The sequence below is a fragment of the Scyliorhinus canicula genome, chromosome 16, assembly GCF_902713615.1.
Source record: "Scyliorhinus canicula chromosome 16, sScyCan1.1, whole genome shotgun sequence".
Classification (NCBI taxonomy): domain Eukaryota; kingdom Metazoa; phylum Chordata; class Chondrichthyes; order Carcharhiniformes; family Scyliorhinidae; genus Scyliorhinus; species Scyliorhinus canicula.
In genome coordinates this window covers 138,752,680-138,777,328 of record NC_052161.1, presented here as the reverse complement: position 1 = coordinate 138,777,328, position 24,649 = coordinate 138,752,680, and the positions used below count along the sequence as shown (strand labels likewise).

The 24,649-nt window shown below is 45.9% G+C and overlaps 1 protein-coding gene across 1 annotated transcript in view; it reads right to left on the bottom strand.

Annotated features, from left to right (window-relative positions):
* Positions 1–24,649, bottom strand: part of cenps (centromere protein S) — a 54,802-nt gene that overhangs the window by 8,933 nt on the left and 21,220 nt on the right. Inside the window, exon 3 of the mRNA XM_038821956.1 lies at positions 482–515. Coding sequence (XP_038677884.1) covers positions 482–515 — 34 coding nt within the window. The remainder of the gene's footprint in view (positions 1–481; positions 516–24,649) is intronic.

Below are 24,649 nucleotides of genomic sequence, written 5' to 3'. Positions count from 1 at the left end.
GATTACACTGAGAGCCAATTTATGATTATCAGTGGGGCTTGCATGCTGAAAACTACATATAATTCACACAGGACCCTGTCCTCTGCAGGCAGAAGGAACATGTTCACTTATTGCACCGTGGTCAAGTAAACAAAAGGTTGGGGTACAGCCATTCCCTGGTGCATTCTCCATGCTCCACCTTGACAAATCTGAGTCCCCTTGCCAACCAATCAGCACTCCTCTCATGCAGTATAAAGTTCCCTTTACTATTGGTACTTGCACATCGAATCTGATAGGTGCAAGACAAACGTTTCAACAGCACGTCGCTCTTTTCAGTAATATTATTACTCCCTTTGGTGAAAAAAGGTTTTCTTTCCTCTGCCCATCGGCTAATCTCCATTGTACTGTTTGTAGAGGAACCCAATTTACCAGGCGGTTTAACCACACAAGGGCCCTGCATTCTCAGATATCAGTTAAAATTGAAATGTACGTTACTACTTACTTAGCAAAAATCTCGAGGTCTGTGGCAAAATTCTCTGAAAAGCAAAAAGAAACAAAGTATTTAAATAACTAACGCTTAAATCTTTTGTAGGTCATGAAGAACAACAAATCATTTTTTAAAAATAAATTTAGAGTATCCAATTCTTTTTCTTTCCCCAATTAAGGGGCAATTTAGCGTGGCCAATCCACTTACGCTGCACATCTTTGTATTGTGGGTTGAGTCCCAAGCAGACACGGGGAGAATGTGCAAACTCCACACGGATAGTGACCCGGGGCCGGGATCGCACCCTGGTCCTCGGCGCTGTGAGGCAGCAGTGCTAACCACTGCACATCTGTGCTGCCCCCAAGGCAACAAATCATAACTCAACACAAATATACATTTGTTATCCAGCAATAGCTGCAAACAGGTCACATGAAGACGGCAAAGATTTGACAGCAAAACATCCCCAACAAAATAGACTGCATCAGAAATGATCCCAAGGGTATTTAGGGATTTATTACAGAAATGTATTACTTTAGGCTACGCTCTACTGTCAAGAATGGAAATGGAATTCAAGAAGTCATTTCACAATTAACACTATTAGAGAGAGCCAGGTCTAATTGTTGCAAAATCTTATTAACTAATGTTTGCCCTACTCGTCTCATTCAGAATTCATTTAGAATTGAGGGGGTGAAGGCAGGTACAGGTGAACAGGTGATGGGGTACTGGGGGTGGGGGTTGGAAGACAAAGACAACCAAAGCAGACCTTATAATTTGGAAGAAAGTGTGATCCTGCTCATTTTAACTGAAGGGCCATGTTCAAAATCAGCGTTCTGCTTGAAGCTGGTAGGCAAGAGTGGGAACTGTGAGAAAAGTATTTGGTGAATGGCCACGGTCACAAGATTTAAAATAGTATGTAAACCAGGTGGTAAAGTTAATAAAATCTTTTTAAAAAGGAAAATAAAAAAAGAGAATAATATAAGTAATTAATTAAAACACATGAAGGATGGCAAGATAGTTAATGTGTCAAGGCTGCAGCATGTGGATGCTGACGTGATCCGAAGCAAACACGTCTGCAGCAAGTGTTTGCAGCTCAAGAAGCTTCGGCTTAGTCATTGAGCTGGGGACAGAGCTGCAAACACTGCAACACTAATATTAAAGAGGGGGAAAGTCACCTGGATAATTTGTACCAGAAGGCAGTCACACCGCTTAGGAGAGGGTCTTCTGATTTGGTCAGCGTTCAATGACAGGCGGTAATTAAACTCAGAGGGCAAGTGTGCAGGAGTCTCAGCCTTTGTAATTGAATGGGGGTTGCAGGGCGGATGAGTAAACTGACCATGGCACCATGGTTCAGGAAGCCATTCAATTAGATGGAGCAGCAGATCCCACACACTATCATAGAACATAACAGCGCAGTACAGGCCCTTCGGCCCTCGATGTTGCGCCGACCTGTAAAACCACTCTAAAGCCCATCTACACTATTCCATATGTCTATCCAATGACCATTTGAATGCGTTTAGTGTTGGCGAGTCCACTACTGTTGCAGGCAGGGCATTCCACGCCCTTACTACTCGGAGTAAAGAACCTACCTCTGACATCTGTCTTGTATCTATCTCCCCTCAATTTAAAGCTATGTCCCCTCGTGCTAGACATCACCATCCGAGGAAAAAGGCTCTCACTGTCCACCCTATCTAAACCTCTGATCATCTTGTATGCCTCAATTAAGTCACCTCTTAACCTTCTCTCTAATGAAAACAGCCTCAAGTCCCTCAGCCTTCCCTCATAAGATCTTCCCTCCATACCAGGCAACATTCTGGTAAATCTCCTCTGTACCCTTTCCAATGCTTCCACATCCTTCCTATAATCCTTCCATTACCGCCAAGTCAAGGGATCAACCTTAGTTCAATGAAGTTTGCGTGAGAGCATGCCAGGAGCATAACCAGGCATACCTAAAAATGAGGTATCAACCTGATGATGCTACAACTCAGGGCTACATGTGCCGCAAATATGTGTAGGCATCATGTGATAGAGAGGGTGAGCAATTCACAATCAATGGATCAAAGCTCTACAGTCCTGCCACATCCAGTCGTCAGTGGCGGTGGACAACTAAACAATTCACTAGAGGCCCCACAAATATCTCCATCCTCAGAGATGGGGGAACCCAGCACATCAGTGCATTCGCAACAATCTTCAGCCAGATGTGCTGAGTGGAAGATCCATCTCTGCCTCCTCCTGAGCTCTCCAGCTTCACAGATGCCAGACTTCAGCCAATTCAATTCACCACGTGATATCAAGAAGCAGCTGAAGGCACTGGATATTGCAAAAGCTAGAGTCCCTAACAATATCCTGGCAATAGTACTAAAGACTTGTTCTCCAGAACTTACTGCGCTCCTAGTCAAGCTGTTCCAGTACAGCTACAACACTGGCACCGACAGCAATGCAGAAAACTGCCCCAGTATGTCCGGTACAGAAAACGCAGAACAAATCTGACCTGGCAAATTACCTTCCCATCAGCCGACCATTGATCATCAGTAAGGAATGGAAGGGGCCATCAACTGTGCTATCAAGTGATACTTACTCAGCAATAACCTCATTAATACTCAGTTTGGGATCTGCCAGGATTACTCGGCTCCTCACCTCATTACAGCCTTAGTTCAAACATGAACAAACGAACTGAACTCCAGAGGTGAAGTGAGCATGACTGCCCTTGACATCAAAGCAGCATTTGACTGAGTTTGGCATCAAAGAGCCTGAGCTAAACTGGAGCCAATTGGAAAAAGAGGAAACCGATCTGCTGGCTGAAGTCATACTTGGCACAAAGGAAGATGGTTGTGGTTATTGGACCACATCTCAGTCCCAGGACATCACTGCAGGAGTTCCTCAGGGTAGTGTCTTCCAACCATCTTCAGCTGCTTCATCAATTACCTTCCTTCCATCATAAGGTCAGAAGTGGGGATGTTCACTGATGATCGTACACTGTTCAGCACCATTTGCAACTCCTCAGATACTGGAGCAGTCCATGTCCAAATGCAGCTGGACAATAGCCAGGCTTGGGTTGACACATGGCAAGTCACACTTGCATCACACATCCCAGGCAATTATCATCCTCAACAAGAAGAGGAACATAACCATCCTCCCTTGACATTCAATTGCATTACCCTTGCTGATCCTCAATTATCAACATCCACCACTGGCCAGAAAAGGAATTGAATCAGCTGAGGAAAGACTCAATCAAGTATTCACTTCTAAAAAGATGTGAGGGGATCTGGCCGAAATGTATAAAATTCTGACAGGGCTGGTCATACTGGATGCAAGGATGTTATTTCACCTGGCTGGGGGTGGCTAGAACAAGGGGCCACAGTCTCGGGATACAGAGTAGGCCATTTAGAGCTGAGAGGAGGATAAATGTCTTCACTCAGAGGGTGAAGAACCTGTGGAATTGTCTACCATAGAAAGCTGTAGAGGCCAAGTCAATGAATATATTTAAGATGGAAATGAGATATCTACACTCTTTTTTTTTTTTAATTTTTTTATTGGAATTTTTTGCAGAAAATATAACAAAAAGTATAGCAAAAAGCAGTAATATGCAACTAACAGCCCCATAACACCCACAATTCCCCCCATACCGTAACATCACATGTATCACATTCCCCCACCCCCCCCCCCCAAACAAGAGAACTTAACCATAAATTAAAATTAGATCAATCAAATTTAAATAAAATAAGCTAACATAATCAACCCCCCCCCCCCCCCCCCCCCCCCCCCCCCCAACCCGGGGAGATATCTACACTCTGAAGGCATGTGGAGAGCGTGGGAGTATGGCATTGAGGATCAGCCATGATCATACCGATTGGTGGGGTAGGCTAGAGGGACAGAGGGGCCTACATATTGTCTATGGTTTTGTTTTTGTTCTTGGGATGTCGGCATCACTGGCTGGCCCATCCCTAAAAAAGCAGACATCAGAGGTAAATCCAAATTTTGCTAACATCTTAATATACCCTGTGAAGTAGTAATGTTCTATTTGCGTGGTTAAGTATCTGGAAGTTTGGTTGCACTTGATGATCCAAGGCAGAAGAATAGTGAAAGGAGAGGCTAAAATCCTGGAAGCAGATCCTTCACGGAGGCATCCGAGAGAAAGCATTATTTGGGAGAAGATTAGGCTTGTTTTCCGAAAATGATGTTTGGAAACACGTGTGGAAGTCAGAGTTCCAATGAGATCAGTTGGCTCACAGTGTCATAGGCACCTTGGGGGAATTTGATGAAAAATCCACAGAAGTTGTATTGGGTGGCATCTGTCACTTGGTTTCAGAGCGTGGTGCCTGACCAAACTTGGCCTGTTGGTTTACATGAACTGTGTACTTACTGAGAACATTACAGAATGCATTTTGTAACTTGTGTTATCCTCAAAAATCTCTGTACATCTAGAATCAGAGAATTTATAGTGCAGAAGGAGGTCATTTGGCCCATCGAGTCTGCACCGGCCCTTGGAAAGAGCACCCTACCCAAGCCCACACCTCCACCCTATCCCCGTAATCCAGGAACCCCATCCAACCTTATTGCACACCACGGGCAATTTAGCATTGTCAATCCACCTAACCTGCACATCTTTGGACTGGGAGAGGAAACTGGAGCACCCGGAGGAAACCCATGCAGACACGGGGAGAACGTTCAGACTCCGCACAGTGACCCAAGCCGGGAATTGAACCTGGGACCCTGGAGTTGTGAAGCAACTGTGCTACCGTGCTGCCTTGTGAAGAGGTAGGTGGGATGAAAGAGTACTCAATTATAGTCAATCTCTTCATTTTGATCAATTTTCTTGTTAAATGTTGATTAGCTGTGCTGTAACCCTGTTCACCCACAACTTGTAATCAAAAAATAAAAGTTACTGTCTATTGAGCCAGGGATCTTTCCCGGGATCTGATTGTCTGTTAGTATCATCAGCTGGAATTGTAACAACCCGAACAAGACAAAGCCTTCAGCGGCAAATGGTATAAAATCAATAATATAAACAATTCTCCAATACAATCAAAGCCAATTCTAAGATCAGGCTGGAATAGACTATTAGCATGTTTCACTGTCTCTGAAAGGTCTTTCCATTATTCAGCTCATTTCACATCATAAATTACTTCATAGCTAATGTTTGAAGCCTGTTCTCTACCAAAATATTTTAAAAATTCAACAGTAAATCTGAATACGGCGGATCCGAAAAACCTCAGTAAAATAAAAGACTAGATCATCTATTTGTTGGTGGTGTAAAGATAAATGTTGGCCAGGACATCAATGTTTTAATAGCTCCAGGGATCTGTCACATCTACCCGCGCGGCAGCTGATAGGGTCTTAGTTCAACATTTCATCTGAAAGACTGCACCTCTGTCAATAAAGCTCTGGAAAGCCTCAAACACAAACATTAAATGCAAATTTTTAGTTACACTCCCAGATATCAATTAGGGGTCTATATGCAAGCTGCTTGTAAGCTTTCCAGTCTAATTGATATGGCTAAACTTGAATATCTGCATAAGCCACAAAGGAAAGCTAGTGGAGTTAATCAAAACGATCTGCTGTGCAATATTTTAAAACAGCCAATTATATGCAGAAAGACCACTGGTTGTGATGTTTTACATTCATCCTCATTTATTTTTCTTTAAAAGTTACAGGAATTGAAGTCTGATACTTCATTGTAGAGCTGAGGGAATGTGCATTGTCAGAGACATCATCTTTTAGATCTTTCATTAAATTAATGCTCCTTCTGCTTATTTAGTTGACCGAATAGTTCTATGGGATCTTGTACAAAGAACAGCAAAGATTTCTCCGAGGATCCAGACCTACATAAATCGCTCACCCAGCAGAAAACAAATTAATTTGTCATTCGTTCACTCACTATATAATAATAATCACTTATTGTCACAAGTAGGCTTCAATGAAGTTACTGTGAAAAGCCCCTAGTCGCCACATTCCGGCACCTGTTCAGGGAGGCTAGTACGGGAATTGAACTCGCGCTGCTGGCCTTGTTCTGCTTTACAAGCCAGCCGTCTTAGCCCACTGTGCTAAACCAGCTAAACCATATTTGACACCTTGTCAGAGGATGTTACAACGTAAACCAACTGATGGGTTTATGAGAATGTAAAACCTGAACTCATTATAAGTAAAACTAATTCAAAAAGAAACCTATAGCACACCCATGAACTGGATTACAGGAAGACACATTCACTGAACGGTAATATACAACTCCTTAATTTGTCCACCGTGATTTTCAATCTCAGACAGGGCAATGTACAGACAAACATACGAATTAGGGACAGGAGCAGGCCACTCGGCCCCTCGAGCCTGCGCCAGCATTCATGACTGTAACCTCAATCTCACCTTCTTGCCTAACCCCCCCAACCTGTCACCCCCCCCCCGCCCCCCCCCCCCCCCCCCCCCCCCCCCCCCCAGTTATTCAAGAATCTATCTTGCTCTGCCTTAAAATTAGTCAAGGATTCAAGAAGGGAAGAACAATTAACTGGCTGAGCCCATCAAGGTCACTGTCCCCATACAAGGCAGGGGTCTAGAAAAGGAGCTATCTACTGCCTACATAAAAGTAGAACAAAATGGGTGGTGCTATTTTTTCTTATCTCTGACACAGGAACTGTGAAATTATGCACTTGAAGATCCAGATAAGTATTGCAGGATGCACACCTCCAAGACGTTCTCACACCAAAATTATGTAATGCCACATCCTTCAGAAATAGAGCGACAATAGTAATAGATGCAAAGCTGCAAATTTGACTATTTTGGGGTATTTGAGTCCATGAATAACAAAGTAACCAGCAGTAGGAACCTTTGATTTTGTTAATTCTGGAGACTATACACAGGAGTTAATGTTTAAAAAAAATAGATCTGGTAAAAATTATCCTTCTTTTGGCCTCAGTCAAATTTGAATTATGTTCAGCTGTTAAGCCTATCTCACCCATATCAGATCAAATTGTTTGCATGCATGTTGCAAAGTATTGACCCAAATTCCACATAGAGCTAGTTTTAAAAATCGACTCCTGCAGAAAGAAAAAACCCTCTAAACTAATATTAGTCTAAGAGTGCATCCAACCGTTAACATGTTAATCTTTATCATCATGTGAAATGGACTGGGAACTTATAATGTTATCTGGTTTCAAATCTGGTAAATAATTAAGTAGGAAGCCAAGAAAATGACACAAAGATGGCCGAGAGAAAACAGCAATCAGACATTGAGGAATCTAGCACTTTATCAACATAAGACTTGCCGAACTGCTGCCTCACAGCACCAGACACCTATCAGAATATACACCATTATATCATTTTTTTTTAAAATAATTTTTATTGAAATTTTTACAAAATATAAACATCTTAACTCTGTTAACAAACAACCGCGGTAACACCCCAAGAACAATACCCCCCCAACTTCAAGAGCAACTTCAAACCAAAGGGAAAAAAACAACAGATCACCCAAACAACAAAAGGGAAAGAGATAGCACCCGCCACATCCCACATACCCACGTACACAGTTCTCCCTCCCCCCAATCCAAACCCCCCCCCCGGTTGCTGCTGCTGTCGGCCTATTTCCCTACCATTCCGCCAGGAAGTCCAAGAAAGGCTGCCACCGCCTGAAAAACCCTTGTACTGATCCTCTCAGGGCAAATTTCACCCTCTCCAATTTAATGAACCCCGCCATATCATTGATCCAGGCCTCCACGCTTGGGGGCCTCGCATCCTTCCATTGGAGCAAGATCCTCCGCCGGGCTACTAGGGACGCAAAGGCCAGAACACCGGCCTCTATCGCCTCCTGCACTCCCGGCTCCACTGCCATCCCAAAAATTGCGAGTCCCCAGCCTGGCTCGACCCTGGATCCCACCACCCTCGACACCGTCCTTGCTACCCCCTTCCAAAACTCCCCCAACGCTGGGCACGCCCAAAACATATGGGTGTGTTTCACTGGGCTCCCCGAGCACCTAGCACACCTGTCCTCGCCCCCGAAAAACCTACTCATCCTCGTCCCAGTCATGTGGGCCCTATGCAGCACCTTGAACTGTATGAGGCTAAGCCTCGCACAGGAAGAGGAGGAATTCACTCTCTCCAGGGCATCCGCCCACGTCCCTTCCTCAATCTCCTCACCCAGCTCCTCTTCCCATTTACCCTTCAGTTCCTCCACCGAGCTCTCGTCTACCTCCTGCACTACACGGTATATGTCCGAAATCCTCCCTCCTCCAACCCACACCCCCGAGAGCACCCTGTCCCGTACCCCACGTGGGGGCAACAAGGGGAACCCCTCCATCTGCCGCCTGGCAAATGCCCTAACCTGCATGTACCGAAACATGTTCCCCAGGGGGAGCCCAAACTTCCCCTCTAACTCCCCCAAGCTCGCGAACCTCCCCTCCACAAACAGGTCCCTCAACCTCCTAACCCCTGCCCTGTGCCAGCCCAGAAATCCGCCATCAATGCTCCCTGGGACAAACCGATGGTTCCCCCGTATCGGGGCCTCCATCGAGCCCCCCATTTCTCCCCTGTGCCGTCTCCATTGCCCCCAAATTTTGAGGGTAGCCGCCACCACCGGGCTCGTGTACACACCAGTATATCATGGTGCAGACACACACACTGATGGACACACACTAGGACCAATCAACATGCACAAACACCACAGCTAATCACCAGTTAGAACACACTCACTATAAAGACAGAGGGCATCACTTTTCCTGCTCATTCTGGATGCTGCCTCTCAGAAGCACAAGAGCTTATCAGTTACAGTACAGACTCTCACCACGTGCTGAGTGATTCAACTGGTTAGGACAGGCACAGGTCTCTAGTTAATCTAGCATTGTGTAAACCCACAGTAATAGTATGTCTAGCAATTTATAAGAGTTAATAAAAGTGTTGAACCATCTTCAGTGTTGGTGGCCTGTATGTGCTTCACGGATCCAGAGCACCCAACACATCAACACCCAGGTTCAATTTCAGGCTTGGGTCACTGTCTGTGTTGGAGTTTGCATGTTCTCCCCACGCCTGCTTGGGTTTCCTCCGGGTGCTCCGGTTTCCTCCCACAGTCCAAAGGTGTGCTGGTTAGAACATAGAACAGTACAGCACAGAACAGGCCCTTCGGCCCTCAATGTTGTGCCGAGCCATGATCACCCCACTCAAACCCACGTATCCACCCTATACCCGTAACCCAACAACCCCCCCCCCCTTAACCTTACTTTTATTAGGACACTACGGGCAATTTAGCATGGCCAATCCACCTAACCCGCACATCTTTGGACTGTGGGAGGAAACCGGAGCACCCGGAGGAAACCCACGCACACAGGGGGAGGACGTGCAGACTCCACACAGACAGTGACCCAGCCGGGAATCGAACCTGGGACCCTGGAGCTGTGAAGCATTTATGCTAACCACCATGCTACCCTGCTGCCCCAAGGTGGATTGGACATGATAAAATATTCTGTCTGTCCAAAAGGTGAGGTGGGGTTACGGGGATTGGGCGGGGAAGTGGGCCTAGGTTAGGGTGCTCTTTCGGAGGATCGGTGCAGACTTGAACGGCCGCCTTCTGAACTGTAGGGATTCTATGAAATCCCACACGCTTCTCAAAGCAAATGAATGCTTCACATTTTACCACTATTTAAAAATATGGTATTTCTGACCGCTATACTTGCCCATTTACTGACGTCAATTGCAATTTACATTTATATGGTACTGTTAACATTTTTAAAAAGCCTTCAGGCACTTCACAAGAGCGGTATTATCAAACAAAAGCAGACAGTGAGCTACATAAGGCTATATTAAGAGAACATATTTTGAATGGCACCTTAAAAGAAGAGAGTTGGAATGGTAGTGTTTTAGGGAGGGAATATCAGAGCGTACTCCCTTGACAATGTAAGGCACAGCTATCAGTGGTGGAACAATTAAAATCAGCAATGCTCCAGGAGGGATGCTCCAAGCCAGAATTAGAGCAGCACAGTTATCTCGGAGAGTTGTGGTGCTGGAGGAGATCACAGAGAAAAGATGGTTGGGGGGCGGTGGCCATGGAGGGATTTGAAATCAAGTGAAAACTTAAAACTGAGGTGCTGCTTAACCAGGATCCAGTGAGCACATGGGTGATGGATGAACAGGATTTTGTGTGAATAAGGACAAGGGTAGCAGAGATTAGATGATCTCAAATTTACAGAGGGTAGAATGTGTGGGACTGACCAGTAGCACATTGGATTAGTCAAGTCTAGATGTAATAAAGTCATGAATAAAGGTTTTGACAGTAAATGAACTGTGGCTGGAATGAAGTCAGGTGATGTTATAGATGTGGAAATAGTCCGTCTTAGTGATGGCATAGATATATGCATCTGATAAAATTGTTCAATAAGTGTCCAAACTTTGATGAGGTAGTACTGCCAAGAGTACCTTCATACTCATAATTTCTAAATGATCCTTAATTGGACATCAGTAATGACACAGTCACACAGAGTAGCACAGTACATTTCTTCAGGTATATGCACATAAACCTTTCTCATCATGAGTTCATGATTTCAGCCGTGTTGTGGGGCAGATGGAAAATCCCTCCTCTTTCCCCAACTTCAGTCTGAATTCAGTGTTTCCCACAGAAATGTTAAGGCACGTTTTGAAGTGACTGGCAGAAATGGAAAAATCACAGGAATATGTTTATATACTTGACTCTTGTCGGGAAAGTGGGTTTGGCAAACATGGAGATGGAAGGCTGCGGTGTGGGGTGAAGACAGACAAATCACTACAAACTAACAGAATCGCTCTGATTTTAAATTGCTAACATATAGAATCATACAGCACAGGAGGGGACCATTTGGTGCTTTGAAACCTCTGCAACCTTTCTCTTTGCATTCTCAACACCTTTTACTTTTCTTCCTTTATGCAAGGGATTTTGTTTTATGGGAAACAAATAAATGGAATACACTTTGCTGGAGGCAAGAATCAGACCCAGGCATGAAGCCAAAACATTAAATGACTCATGTGCAAGACTTCAAACCAGTCTGGAAAATTGGATGATAATTAATGATCCTAGAATCGAAATCCATCAACAAGCAACGCACTACTGCAAGTACCGAAGAGCTGAAAACATGTCAATATCATCGTCATACTACTGCTTCTTTTCTTACTTCCATCCAGTCATCACTGGATTCCTCCTTGGTTTTCTCCTATTTTACATCTAAATGTTGTCCCTCAGTGACATCATTCGAAAAAATATTGAGAATTCACATGTACACTGACGACACCCAGCCCACCATCCTTCTCATGCTGTTCGTCAAGCTGCTTGTTCAATTTCCAGCGTTGGATGAGTAGAAAGATCTTTCAATGAAATATTATCTTCAGTTCCCACCACAAACCCTGTTCCCCAGCCGCCAATTCCACCTCCTCGCTGACCACCGTCAACCCGATGGTTCACAAACTCACCTTGAGCCGAGTTTCAACCTAAAAACGTTTCCCTTCTATAAGGGCAGCAGGGTGGCACAGTGCTTAGCGCTGCTGCCTCACAGCGCCGAGGAACCGGGTTTGATCCCGGTCACTGTCCGTGTGGAGTTTGTACATTCTTCCCGTGTCTGCGTGGGTCACACCCCCACAAGGCAAAAAGATGTGCAGGGTAGGTGGATTGTCCACATTAAATTTCCCCTTAAATGGAAAAAAAAGAATTGGGTACTCTAAATTTATGTTTAAAAAAGTTCCCCTTTTATAATTGTCTGCTTCCAACTTTGTAATATTGGCCGCCTTCGTCCATTCTCAGCTGTTGAAATTATTTTAGCGAATGACTTCAGTGGGAAAACCCAAATGGTTTAGAGTTGGCATGGAAAATATAATGCACGAGTCTTCGTAAAACAGCAAGTCATGGCCACGAGGCATGGTAATTTTGATATTAGTGATTCAGAGCACCCATGAAGCAGTAAACTAAGGTTGATCAAGCTTCACATGAACTGGATTAAGATTCTCCAAAGACCCAGCAGCAAGGCATTCCTCACACCATCACAAATCTCCAGTTTGATCGCTTCTCGGCCTTTTGGCTAAGATCAAGTCTCGGCCTTTTGGCTAAGATTGAGCGTAGATTGAGCCTTTTGGCTCAGATCTGGTATGTCTCCTTTATGGGGACCATGCATTTGATTCAATTTGAATTGGTTTTTGGAGCAGGCACGGAGCTGGATTAGGGGTTCGCCTCTGTCCACACTCTGAGCCCTGGCTTTGTAACGAAGATAAAGTAATTTTTAAAAAAACAAATCTCCAGTTTGATCTTCCCTCTCCTTCCCCTGCATTTGCCCAATGTCTGTGACATAGCTTAACTTTCACCAGCTCTGATAAAATGTCACAGAACTCCATCTCTCCACAGATGAGCACTTCCAGCATTTTCTATTTTTATAACAAAGTGTCAGAAAATTTCTTAAAGATATTTGAGAAAGTTCCATGCAAAAAGCTATTGCGTGGAATTTTCCCCTCAAAGAATGCGTCATTTCCGCTGTGAAAATCAGTGCAATTCCCACCAACCCAGTGGCGCAATCCGGATTGCAATCTTTCTGAAAATAAATTTCCCCCACATAAAAAACGCCGTACCTGAAGCACAAAGCATCTGACTCACCTGCCCCAAGGGTTCCCTGTGCACTTCAATCAAGGGGGCTCTGCATTTAAACAGCTCCATAGCAGTTGCTCAGTCAAGCCAAGAGGATGGCAGTTAGAAGACTAGCTCCCAAATGTTCGGAGGGGGCCCTCACTCGACTACAGGATGCCATGGACAAGAGGCAAGGTCACCATCCGGCCTGGGACACGGTGTCAGCACTGGTCAGTGCCAGAAAAATGACCAAAAGGACAGAGATTCAATGCAGAAAAAGATGAATGACCTCCTACAAGTTTCAAGGTCAAGTGTCCCCGGTCTCCTCTTGGCATTTGACCTTTCCGACTCTCCCAAAATGTCACCTTGAACCCACATGGTCCTCACAGGTTTCCAGCATCACATCCTCAAACGCCCCCCCCCCCCCCCCCCCAACTCCTCACCAGAACCCCTTCCTGCTTAGACGCAGTGCCTACACATGTCACTTGTCCTTGACCTCAGACCCGCCATCTGGTGAGCACCACACAGCCTCTGGTGCACATCAGATGGAGACGAGGACATCCCAGGGATCAGACAGTTGGAGGTCTGCTGGATCCCAGGAGACAGCTGTGTCCCAGCAAGGGACATTGCCTATGGACATGTTTGTCCCTCAGTTGCTTGAGATGCAAAGGCAGAGCCGGGAATCCAGGAGGGATTGTCAACGACACACCTGCCACTGCAAAGCTGAATGGAAGAAGAATTGCCGACGTTGCATGGCACCCAGGCCAACAATGCAAGGGTGATGCCTTTACCGGAAAGCCTGAGGCAAGCCATGACTGTCGACCTTGAAAGCATGACTCAGTCCCAAGGATCATGGCCGAGGGCTTAGTGACCATAGTGCAGACCCTGTTGGGCTTCCCCGACTGGCAGCGCCAGATGTTGTCGAGGCTTCTGGAGCTCACTCCAGGTGCCCCTCTGTCCCATTGAGTGTCCTATAGAGTAACCCAGGGACCCAAGAGCAGCCAGAGGGAGGAGGAAGCGCCAGGGCTTATCTCGGGGCCTTTCACCCAGGAGATACTGGGCATGGCCAGGTCTTCTGAATCCCCCTTTCCTGATACAGGTGTTTCTCAGTGGCGCAGCAACATCAGTGGCACCCGAAGCTCGGCAGGGTCTCTCCAGGTCCACGTCCTTCAGAGGACACCTGGCAAGGGTATCTCAAGCTGTCGGACAACATGTTCATCGTGGTGTGCGAACCAGGAAACAATGAGGGCATCACTGGCCTACCTGCCCAAGTGAACCCACGTCCCCGCCTGGCCCCCATCCTCTGGCTCCTCTTCGGTCTCTCCCTCCAGGAGGGAGGTATGGACAAGCTGGGCAGGGCCTGTTTCCCTGATGTAAACATCTATGACTCCATGACCTTCTCCCCGTCAGAGACGTCCCACTCCTCCTGGTCTTCTTCATCGAGGACTTTGCCCTGCTGCTGTATTAGGTTATGGAGGTTATGGAGGGCACAACAGACAACAATGATGCGGGAGATCCTCTGGACTATCTTATAGTGCCCCACGTGACCCGTCGACGCAGCGGAATCACATCTTCAGCCCATCAAAGGCCAGGTGGCACTGTGAATTTAATTGTAACCGGACTCTGCCTGAATCTCTGGCCTCCACACAAGCGTCATCAACCAAGACCACGGCAGGTATCCCTTGTTCCCAACGAGCCATCCCTGCAGCCTGGGATGACCCTCGAATATCCCAGGGACTTGAGACTGCCCAAGGATAAAGTCATCATGCACATTCCCTGGAAAACGTGCACACATTTGCATGCTTTTCCCCTGGTGCTCAAAGGGAATGAAAACCCTTCCTATAAAATACAGGATTCCCTGGTGGCTTGGGGGCGTGTGAGCCACATGAATCCATTGATGGCCCTCTGCACCTGTGATACCCAGCAATGGAAGCAAATTCCGTATCCCTGTCCTGATGGGCCTGGCCCAGGTCGGGATTTATGTAGTTGGATGCCCTGGAATACAGTGCACTCGTGACGTCACAAATGCATTTGCGGACAGATGACTCACGATGCCACAAACATGACTTGTTGAGCCCTGAAACGATGCCATGGCGTAAAAGCTGAGGGCTGCTGTGACCTTCATGGCCACAGGGAGTAAGTGCACTCCTCCTCCACGTGGTGCCAGGTTTGAAAGAATGTCACATAGGTGCCTCACTGTTTCCCTTGTTAAGCGGAGTCTCCCGTGGCACATTGTCCGATAGCTCCATGAGGGACACCTGTAAACCCTCGGTATCCTTAGTCTTTCAGCCCGCTGTTTTTCCTGAACCGAGGCAAGCCCTTGTGACTGCCCTCCGCCCCTATTTGTGCTGGTTTCTCCCTGGGTGCGGCCTCTCACAGCTGCTGGAGTCTGTAGTGCTCCTCCAGCTCAGTTTTTAAAAATAAATTTAGAGTACCCAATTCTTGTTTTTTTCTAATTAAGGGGCAATTTAGTGTGGCCAATCCATCTGCCCTGCACATGTTTGGGTTGTGGGAGCGAGACCCAAGCAGACACGGGGAGAATATGCAAATTCCACACTGATAGTGACCCAGGGCCGGGATCAAACCCGGGTCCACAACACCGTGAGGCAGCAGTGCTAACCACTGCCCCACCGTGCCGCACTCTCCTCCAGCGCAGTTATTCGTAGGATTGCCAGCTGCACCCCGAGATCTCTGGGAACTCTGATAGAGATGTGAGGGAGCCAGTCAGGTTGGTGTTCCAACCGGTTGCTTTCAGACCTTCGAAACACCCATTGTTCTCCTGGTCCTGGAAGTTGTCATTCCTTCACTTCCTTTGGTGCCCAGTGCCCACTCACATGTCTGTTGCCCATCCAACTTCATCGCTTGACCAGCCCCAGTCAATGCCTTACCGCTTCAGTCAGCGAAGACCATAAGCCAATTAGACTTAGGAGCAGAATTAGGCCACTCGGCCCATCGACTCTGCTCGCCATTTAATCATGGCTGAGATTTTCTCATCCCCTTTTTCCTGCCTTCTCCCCATGACCTCTAATCCCCTTATTAATCAAGAACCTATCTATCTCTACCTATGGCCTCACATCTAGCTGTTCCCTCCCTTAATATGTATATTACAGGGGGCTCTGACTGGCAGTTTCAATGGTCCCCCATCCCTCAAGGGCAGGGTCAACTGGACACCTATGTATACATGGAGGGCTAATATTTCCTCGATGGTAGATGTTGGGCTGTGGTTATTAAGCACACATCCCCTCTTGATCACCTGCACCCACCCGTTATTCCTTGATACACGAGTTTGCGGCCCTCTCCTTGATTTTCAGAATGTGGCCAACTGACATTGTTATGGCTTAACGCACGATGGCCAATTAGTTTGACAAGCATGACTCTCAAAAATGTTAGAGGGCACAGTTATTCTCTGTGGCTGAGATAGGCAACACTCATAGGCATCGTTCATAATCAGGCTGGGCCATCACAAGATCTCTTTGTTGTCACGCCATTGCAATTAAGACTACAGGACAGCCACGCATAATCACTAAATGCTAGTTCACCAGCAGCACCATAACCCATGCCCCCCCCCCCCCCCCCGAAGGCTTCAGAGCACATACCAACTGCGATCCCCATCCCAGAGGAGGACCCTGACTTCCCCACCCCACCCCCAACACTCTTGAACCAGCCCCCCCAAGAATACTGTCACCTTGTACATTGTGGAAAGGGGCATGCGCCACCTCTTCCCCCCCCCCCGAAGGTCATGGCACCTCTTTCCCATTTTTAGAAAGCATTAGTGACATCACGCTGGTGGGCAGGAAGATTCGATCAGATCTGAAGATTAAACTATAACCTCGCTAATGATTTTGAAATGCGTTGAAATTCATTCAAATCAAGTTCTCACCCTTCCCGAGAGTGAACCTGATCATGTCATCTGAGAGGGCTCAAGAACACTGCAATCTGAAATCAATCTGGCGCAAATCCCCCTTTTGGCCTCTCCTGAGATTTTGCAATCATTACGGGATTTGCCCCCTGCAGTTAATAGGCCTGTAGAATCACACCCATTAAGCTTAAAGCTTCAATATTTAAGTTGAATATTGAGATAGATAAGAAATTGGCTGAAGGGTTAAAAAAAAAGGTGCTCGACAATGAAGGGTGGGTAGCCCGAGGGCTGGATTCACTGCCATTCCAAACTTACACCAATTACTTGGATTTGAACACAATGCAAATGCCCATTTTATTGATATGAAACTAGGAGGGATAGTGAAATCTCAATATATGAGAATCAATTAGACAATATTTACAAACAGCAGAAAAATAACCAATGAAAATTTAATTCAGAGGTCATGATGGGGCGATATCATCAGAGAAATTGCGCAAATCAGGAGTACCGGAGGCACGTTGGAAACAGAACCAGAGAGGATTAACAAAACCTACAAGGCCTTCTACCAAGAGCTGTACACCTCAGAGCCCCCAACGGGGAAGGCTGGGATGAACCGGTTCCTTGATGGACTGGACATACCAGTCGTGGGAGAGGGCAGAAAACGGGACCTGGAAGCACCACTAGCACTGGGAGAGTTCATGGACAGCATTAGCTCCATGCAGACGGGGAATGCGCCGGGACCGGACGGATTCCCGGCGGACTTCTACAAAAAATTCGCGACAGCGCTGGCCCAGCACCTACGGGAGATGTTCACAGACTCGCTAGCTAGGGGCACACTGCCACCCACGTTAGCACAGGCCTCAATCTTGCTGATACCTAAGAAAGACAAAGACCCAACGGAATGTGGGTCATACAGACCCATATCTCTGCTGAACGCAGACGCCAAAATACTGGCCAAAATCCTAGCCAAAAGGCTAGAAGACTGTGTACCTGAGGTGGTCACAGAGGACCAGACGGGCTTAGTCAAAGGTAGACAGGTTACCTCGAACATCAGGCGCCTGCTGAACGTGATAATGACCCCCTCCGGGGAGAGAACACAAGAGGTGATCATCTCCCTGGACGCAGAAAAGGCCTTCGACAGAGTCGAATGGAAATACCTCATAGAGGTACTGGAGCGGTTCGGGCTTGGAACAGGGTTCACCGCTTGGGTAGAGCTCCTATACAACGCTCCCATGGCGAGCGTATGGACCAACAATACCAACTCCCAATACTTCCAGCTGCACTAGGGCACCAGACAAGGATGCCCACTGTCCCCGCTGCTGTTCACACTAGCAATCGAACCGCTAGCCTGGGGATCCAAATAGCCCATGACTGGAAAGGGATCCACAAATGGAACCTCACCAGCCTGACGGAGGAAGTAAAAATGCTAGGATCCCAAAGAAGGTCTTACAAAAAACAAAATCCAGGGGGGGGGGGAGGCTAGCCCTCCCAAACCTACAATTCTACCACTGGGCGGCAACAGGTGGAGGCAGGACGAGGTGACACTGACAGTCAGGGACCTATACACGGACGACAGGATAGCAACACTGGACGAACTGACAGAGAAATTTCGGCTAGCCGGGGGGAACGAGCTACGGTACCTGCAGCTCAAAAACTTCTTAAGAAAGGATACAAGGACGTACCCACAACCGCCACGACAGACTACTGGAAGACCTAGAGAAAGGGAACTGTAGCGACATGTATGACCGACTGGTAGAAAGGGATGACACCGTACTGGACGCAACAAGAAAGAAATAGGCGGATGACCTGGGGATTGAGATAGGGTGGGGACTCTGGAGCGAAGCACTGCATAGGGTCAACTCCACCTCCACGTGCGCAAGGCTCAGCCTGATGCAACTAAAAGTGGTACATAGAGCCCACTTAACAAGAAACCGTATGAGTAGGTTCTTCCCGGAGGTGGAGGACAGATGTGAACGGTGCCAAAGAGGCCCAGCCAACCACGTCCACGTTCTGGTCTTGCCCCAGACTTGTGGAGTACTGGACAGCCTTCTTTGAGGTTATGTCCAAAGTGGTGGGGGTGAGGATGGAGCCATGCCCGATAGTGGCGGTCTTCGGGGTTTCAGACCAGCCAGATCTATTCCTGCGGAGGAGGGCGGACACCCTTGCCTTTGCCTCCCTGATCGTCCGCCGTAGAATCCTGTTTGGCTGGCGGTCAGCAGCACCACCCAGAGCTGCAGACTGGCTGTCCGACCTCTCGGAATCTCTCCAAATGGAGAAAAAGAATCCTGTTTGGCTGGCGGTCAGCAGCACCACCCAGAGCTGCAGACTGGCTGTCCGACCTCTCGGAATCTCTCCAAATGGAGAAAATCAAATTCGCCATCCGAGGGTCAGATGACGGCTTCCACAGAACATGGGAGCCATTCATGCAATTGTTCCGGGACCTGTTTGTGGCCAACGAAAGGGGGGGGGGGGGGGGGGCTACAGGTTCGTTATGGGGGTTTGTTCGCATGGTTTTACGCTTATTTATTTTTCTTGTTAATTTCTTGTTTTTGTATTGGAGGGGAGGGGTTACTGTTTTTCTCTGTTGTGATAAAATGTGTTGTTGAAAACTTGAATAAAAATTATTCCAAAAAAAAAGGAAGGACAAAGCCGCAAGCGACAGTCTGATGGCAAGCTAAGGCCCAAAACTAAATTGTGAATAAATGCCTACAAACATGTGCCTCGGCCATATTGGGGAATGTAAAATATGCATGCCGGTTAAAGGGGGCGGCTACAGTTGTTATTATGAAGATGCTTACCTGTAAATATACATGTTAATTTTTGCATGTTTTTTTTCTAATAATTTGTAATTTGTTGGATATAAAATATGAAAACTCAATAAAAAACATTTCCAAAAGAAAATTATGGGGCGATATTAGGAACCTGGCTCCAGAAATGGGATCCAAGATGTAGCAGGCAATTTGGGGGTTAAATTGAAGGAAAAGACTGCTAGCAGCAGAGTCAGAGGGATACGCCATGTTAGTGGGAATACACAGGATATCCCTGTTCAGTCAGGATGATCCACCCAAGATCCATTGTTATTCTGGACAACTTTGTTTAATCAGCCATCGGCCTATCACAGAGTCGGATGTCCATCAATGGAAGGTTTGTTGCATATGAATGGCATACCTCTGTTCTTTGTATAAATGGGAGTGGACAATCAGCCAAGATAATGATAATGGATTCAAGTCTGAATAACTCAGGGGACAACCTTTGTTTGAGGGGCTGGGCGGAGCTTAGAGAGAGCGAGGGAAGAAATGCTAGTTTTAAACAGTTACAGAGAAGGCTGTGGTAAACCAACCAGAGAAGTCATGAACGCTGCCACCGAGGGAGGTTGTGGAAAAGGGTTCAGAACCAATGTCCCTACCAGAAGGAAAGTTGCTTTGAAAATGCAAGTATTGCCTTTGACTGCCTGTGAAAATGGCATGTTCTGTTAGTGTTGTCTCATGGGAACTAGTGTGTTAAGGTTAAGCAACTGCTTGTAATCTGTTGTGTTAGAGCTGAAGTAAAAGTTTGAATACTTTTTCTTTACTTTCATTGTAATAAAGTTTGTTTATAAAAATAACCAAGCTCTATTTTTATTATCACCACTCTGGAATAAATCAATCTTTCTGCACTGCATTAAAACTTAAAAATATTACACATCTGCTTCAGCCTCTTAGCCATTTTTTTTGTAATAAATTTAGAGTAATTTCCAATTTTTCTCTTCCAATTAAAGTGCAATTTAACGTGGCAATTTACCTACACTGCACATCTTTTTGAATTGTGGGGGTGAGACCCACGCAGACAAGGGGAGAATGTGCAAACTCCACACGGACAGTGACCCGTGACCAGGATCGAATCTGGGTCCTCAGCACCATGAGGCAGCAGTGCTAACCATGGCACCACTGCGCTGCCCCCTTAGCCATTGTTGAGGGCTGACCAGGCTCATCCTAAAAAATTGGGAGCTCGTGGCCGGAATTCTTCGGTATAATTCCTCGTTTGACGTAGGGTTATCGAACTTAAAGACAGGGAGTGTGCGTTGATCGATTGCATTCTTTCCAGGCTTGAAATATTGAATAGGGAGTGACTGGAAATGGCTCTTACAGTTGCAAACGGTGTTCTGGGGGTGGAAGAAATCACTCAGGAGGATTTAAAAAGGGGAATTGAAAGCAACGCTATTGAGTTTGGCAGAGAAACTACAGTTAGCCCTGCCAAAAGGGGCAAAGAAGGCAGAGATAATACAAACCATAGCTCAATATTTAAACTTACCAGTAACACAATCTAACCAATTAGAATGAGCTCGGTTCCAATTAAAATTGAAAGAATTGGAAACATAGCAAAATCTGAGAGAAATGGAGATGGCAAATGAAGCCAGAGGGAGGGTCTTTTCAAAGGGAAGTGGAAAACTTTTAGGGGAAGAACAAATATCCACTAGTCAAAGGTTTGGTAGGGGCATGTTTAAATTAAGCCTTGCCAAGATTCGATGAGAACAATGCCGAAGCATACTTTATATCTTTTGAGAAATTAGTTAAACAATTGAATTGGCCAGACACTATGTAGATGGTGTTGGTTCAAAAAGGTTAGTTGGTAGAGCTCATGATGTGTTTGCATCACTATCAGAGGAGGTATCTGGGGGTTGCGATGTGGTGAAGAAAGCTATATTATGTGCCTATGAGCTAGTGCTAGAAGCCTACCGACAGAAGTTTAGAATTCCAGGAAAAAAACCAGGTCTAATCTATACAGAATTTGAAAGAATTAAACAGGCTAACTTTGATAGGTGGACAAGGGCACTAAAAGTAAAGCAAATGTATGAGGCGATTCGGGACATAATCATTTCATCATAGAATTTATCATAGAATTTACAGTGCAGGAGGAGGCCATTTGGCCCATCGAGTCTGCACCGGCTCTTGGAAAGAGCACCCTACCCAAGCCCACATCTCCACCGTATCCCCATAACCCAGTAACACCACCCAACACTAAGGTCAATTTTGGACACAAAGGGCAATTTAGCATGGCCTAACCTGCACATCTTTGGACTGAGAGGGGAAACCGGAGCCCCCAGAGGAAGCCCACGCACACACGGGGAGAACGTGCAGATTCCGCACAGACAATGTGAAACCTTGTTGAAAGCCTTCTGAAAGTTAAATAAACCACAGCCACCAGTTCTCGCTGGTCAACTGTACTAGTTACATCTTCAAAGAACTCTAGTAGATTTGTCAATCCATGCTGACTGTCTGAGTATACTACTGCTTTCCAAATGCTGTCTTATGAAATCCTTGATAATGGATTCCAGCAACTTCCTTACTACCGACGTTAGGCTCACAGGTCTATAGTTCCCTGTTTTCTCTCCACCTCCCTTTTCAAATAGCAGGGTTATATTAGCTACCCTCTAATCTGTAGGAATCATTCTAGAGTCCAAAGAATTTCGGAAAATTACCATTAATGGATCTATTTCTAAGGCCGCTTTACTCTGGGATGAAGATCATCAGGCCTTGGAGGTTTGTCTGCTTTCAATCCCATTAATTTCCCCAAAACCATTTCGCTACTAATGCTAATTTCTTTCAGCTCCTCTGTAAAACTTTTGTTTCTCAGAATTTCCGAGACATTATTCATGTCTTCCTTTGTGAAGACAGAAAGTACAAATGTAGATACTCAGCCACTTCTTTGTTCCCTGTTATTTCTTTGAATTTCCCCATTTATGATTGGAAGGTGCCTACATTCGTTTTCCTAAATCTTTTTCTCTTTACATACCTATAGAAACTTTTACAGTCAGTTTTTATGTTCCCCACTAGCTTACTGTATTTTCCCCTTAATCAATCCCTTGGTCCGCCTTTGCTAAATTTTAAACTCTTCCCAATCCTCATGTCTGTTGCTTTTTCTTGCAAATTTGAATGCCTCTTCTTTGAATCTAATGCTAGCTCTAATTTCCCTTGTGAGCCATAATAGGAATAAACAACTTTTGTAGTTCACCTATCGTTCCTTGAATGCCTGCCAATGCCTGTCCACTGTTCTTCCTTTCAGTAATGTTTCCCAGTCCATCATTGCCAACTCATGTCTCATACAATCATAGTTACATTTATTGATACCCTGGTCTCGTCTCAGAATCAACTAGCTCACTACCACCTTGATAAAGAATTCTATCATATTACGGTCACTCATCCCAAAGGGTTCTCTCACAACTAGATTGCCAATTAATCCTTTCTCATTTCACAACACCCAATCCAAGATGGCATGTTGGTCCAGAAAACCATTCCGAATCACTCCAGAGATTCCTCCTCTATTGTACTGTGACTAATTTGACTCATCCAATCTATATGCAGATTAAAGTCACCCATAAATTTGCTCAGATGGTTCGTAAAGAAGAAGAGCAGGTGGGGGATAAATTGTCACAAACCATATTTGATCAGATGGTTAGGTAAGACAAAGAGTAAACGTTAATCAAACCAGCACCTTTAATACATATTCCCGCATTCGAGGAACCATTAAAAACACAATTTAGTGGGCCTCACAGATCAAAAGGAAACCAAGTGAGGTAAATGATTTGAGCCTCGGTAGACCAGTACAGAGCAACAGTGAAAATAAGTTAATCTTTTTTTAAATTTAGAGTACCCAATTCATTTTTTCCAATGAAGGGGCAATTTAGCATGGCCAATCCACCTACCCTGCACATCTTTTGAGCTGTGGGGGCGAAACCCACGCAGACACGGGGAGAATGTGCAAACTCCACACGGACAGTGACCCAGAGCCAGGATCGAACCCGGGACCTCGGCGTCGTGAGGCAGCAATGCTAACCACTGAGCCACCGTGCTGCCCTAAAATAAGTTCATCTGAATTTATATAGTGCCTTTCATGACCACAGGTCGCCCAAAGTGCCTTATAGACAACAACGTACTTTTTAAAGTGTTGTCATTGTTATAATGTAGCAAAGTCAGCAGCCAATTTGCACACAGCAAGCTCCAACAAACAGGAATGTGATAATTGCCAGCTAATCTGCTGTTGATTGAGGGATAAATGTTGGCCAGGGGACTGGGGATAACCAGGATAACACATCGGCACTTCTTAATGAATAATGCCTTGGAGTCTTTTTACATCTATGTGAAAGGGCAGACCGGGTTTAATGTCTCACCTGAAAGTGGGCATCCCGATATGTAGTACCTCCTGAGTATTGCACTGGAATGTCAGCCTCGATTTCAGTGCTCAAGTCCTGGAATAAAACTTGAACCCACAACTTTCGGACAGAGGCATGAACGTTACCAACTGAGCTACAGTGTAAATGGAAAAACCTGGAATGCTACAAGTTGTGGAGTAGATTTTGGGGGGGGGGGGGGGGGGAGAAAGAGAGAAAGTACTTCTAGGACTGGTATTAGGAAGTTGTTCTTCACACAGAGTGAGTGATCAACACATGGGATGGACATCCAGATAGAGAAGTGAAAATACTGGAGTTATTTAAAATCAATTACATATGATAATGAAGTACAGGCTGGGGGAAGGCTGGCCTTCCTCAGTCACAACGATCATGATAACATTACTTCTGCCTGCCATGCAAAGCTTTTAATGGGATGTCTAGTTTTATCAATTCAATGGCCTCCTGAGATGCTAAGTGGGGAAATGAAGATTGTTACTTCAAGGGAAGGTTGATCAGATGGGTTCTATGGTCTCGATTTCTTGGTCAGAACTGGTCTTGGGGTCATCCTTGATCTTCCACTTATGGAACAGGTGACCATGCTGTGCGTACATTTCAATAAAATGGCGAGAC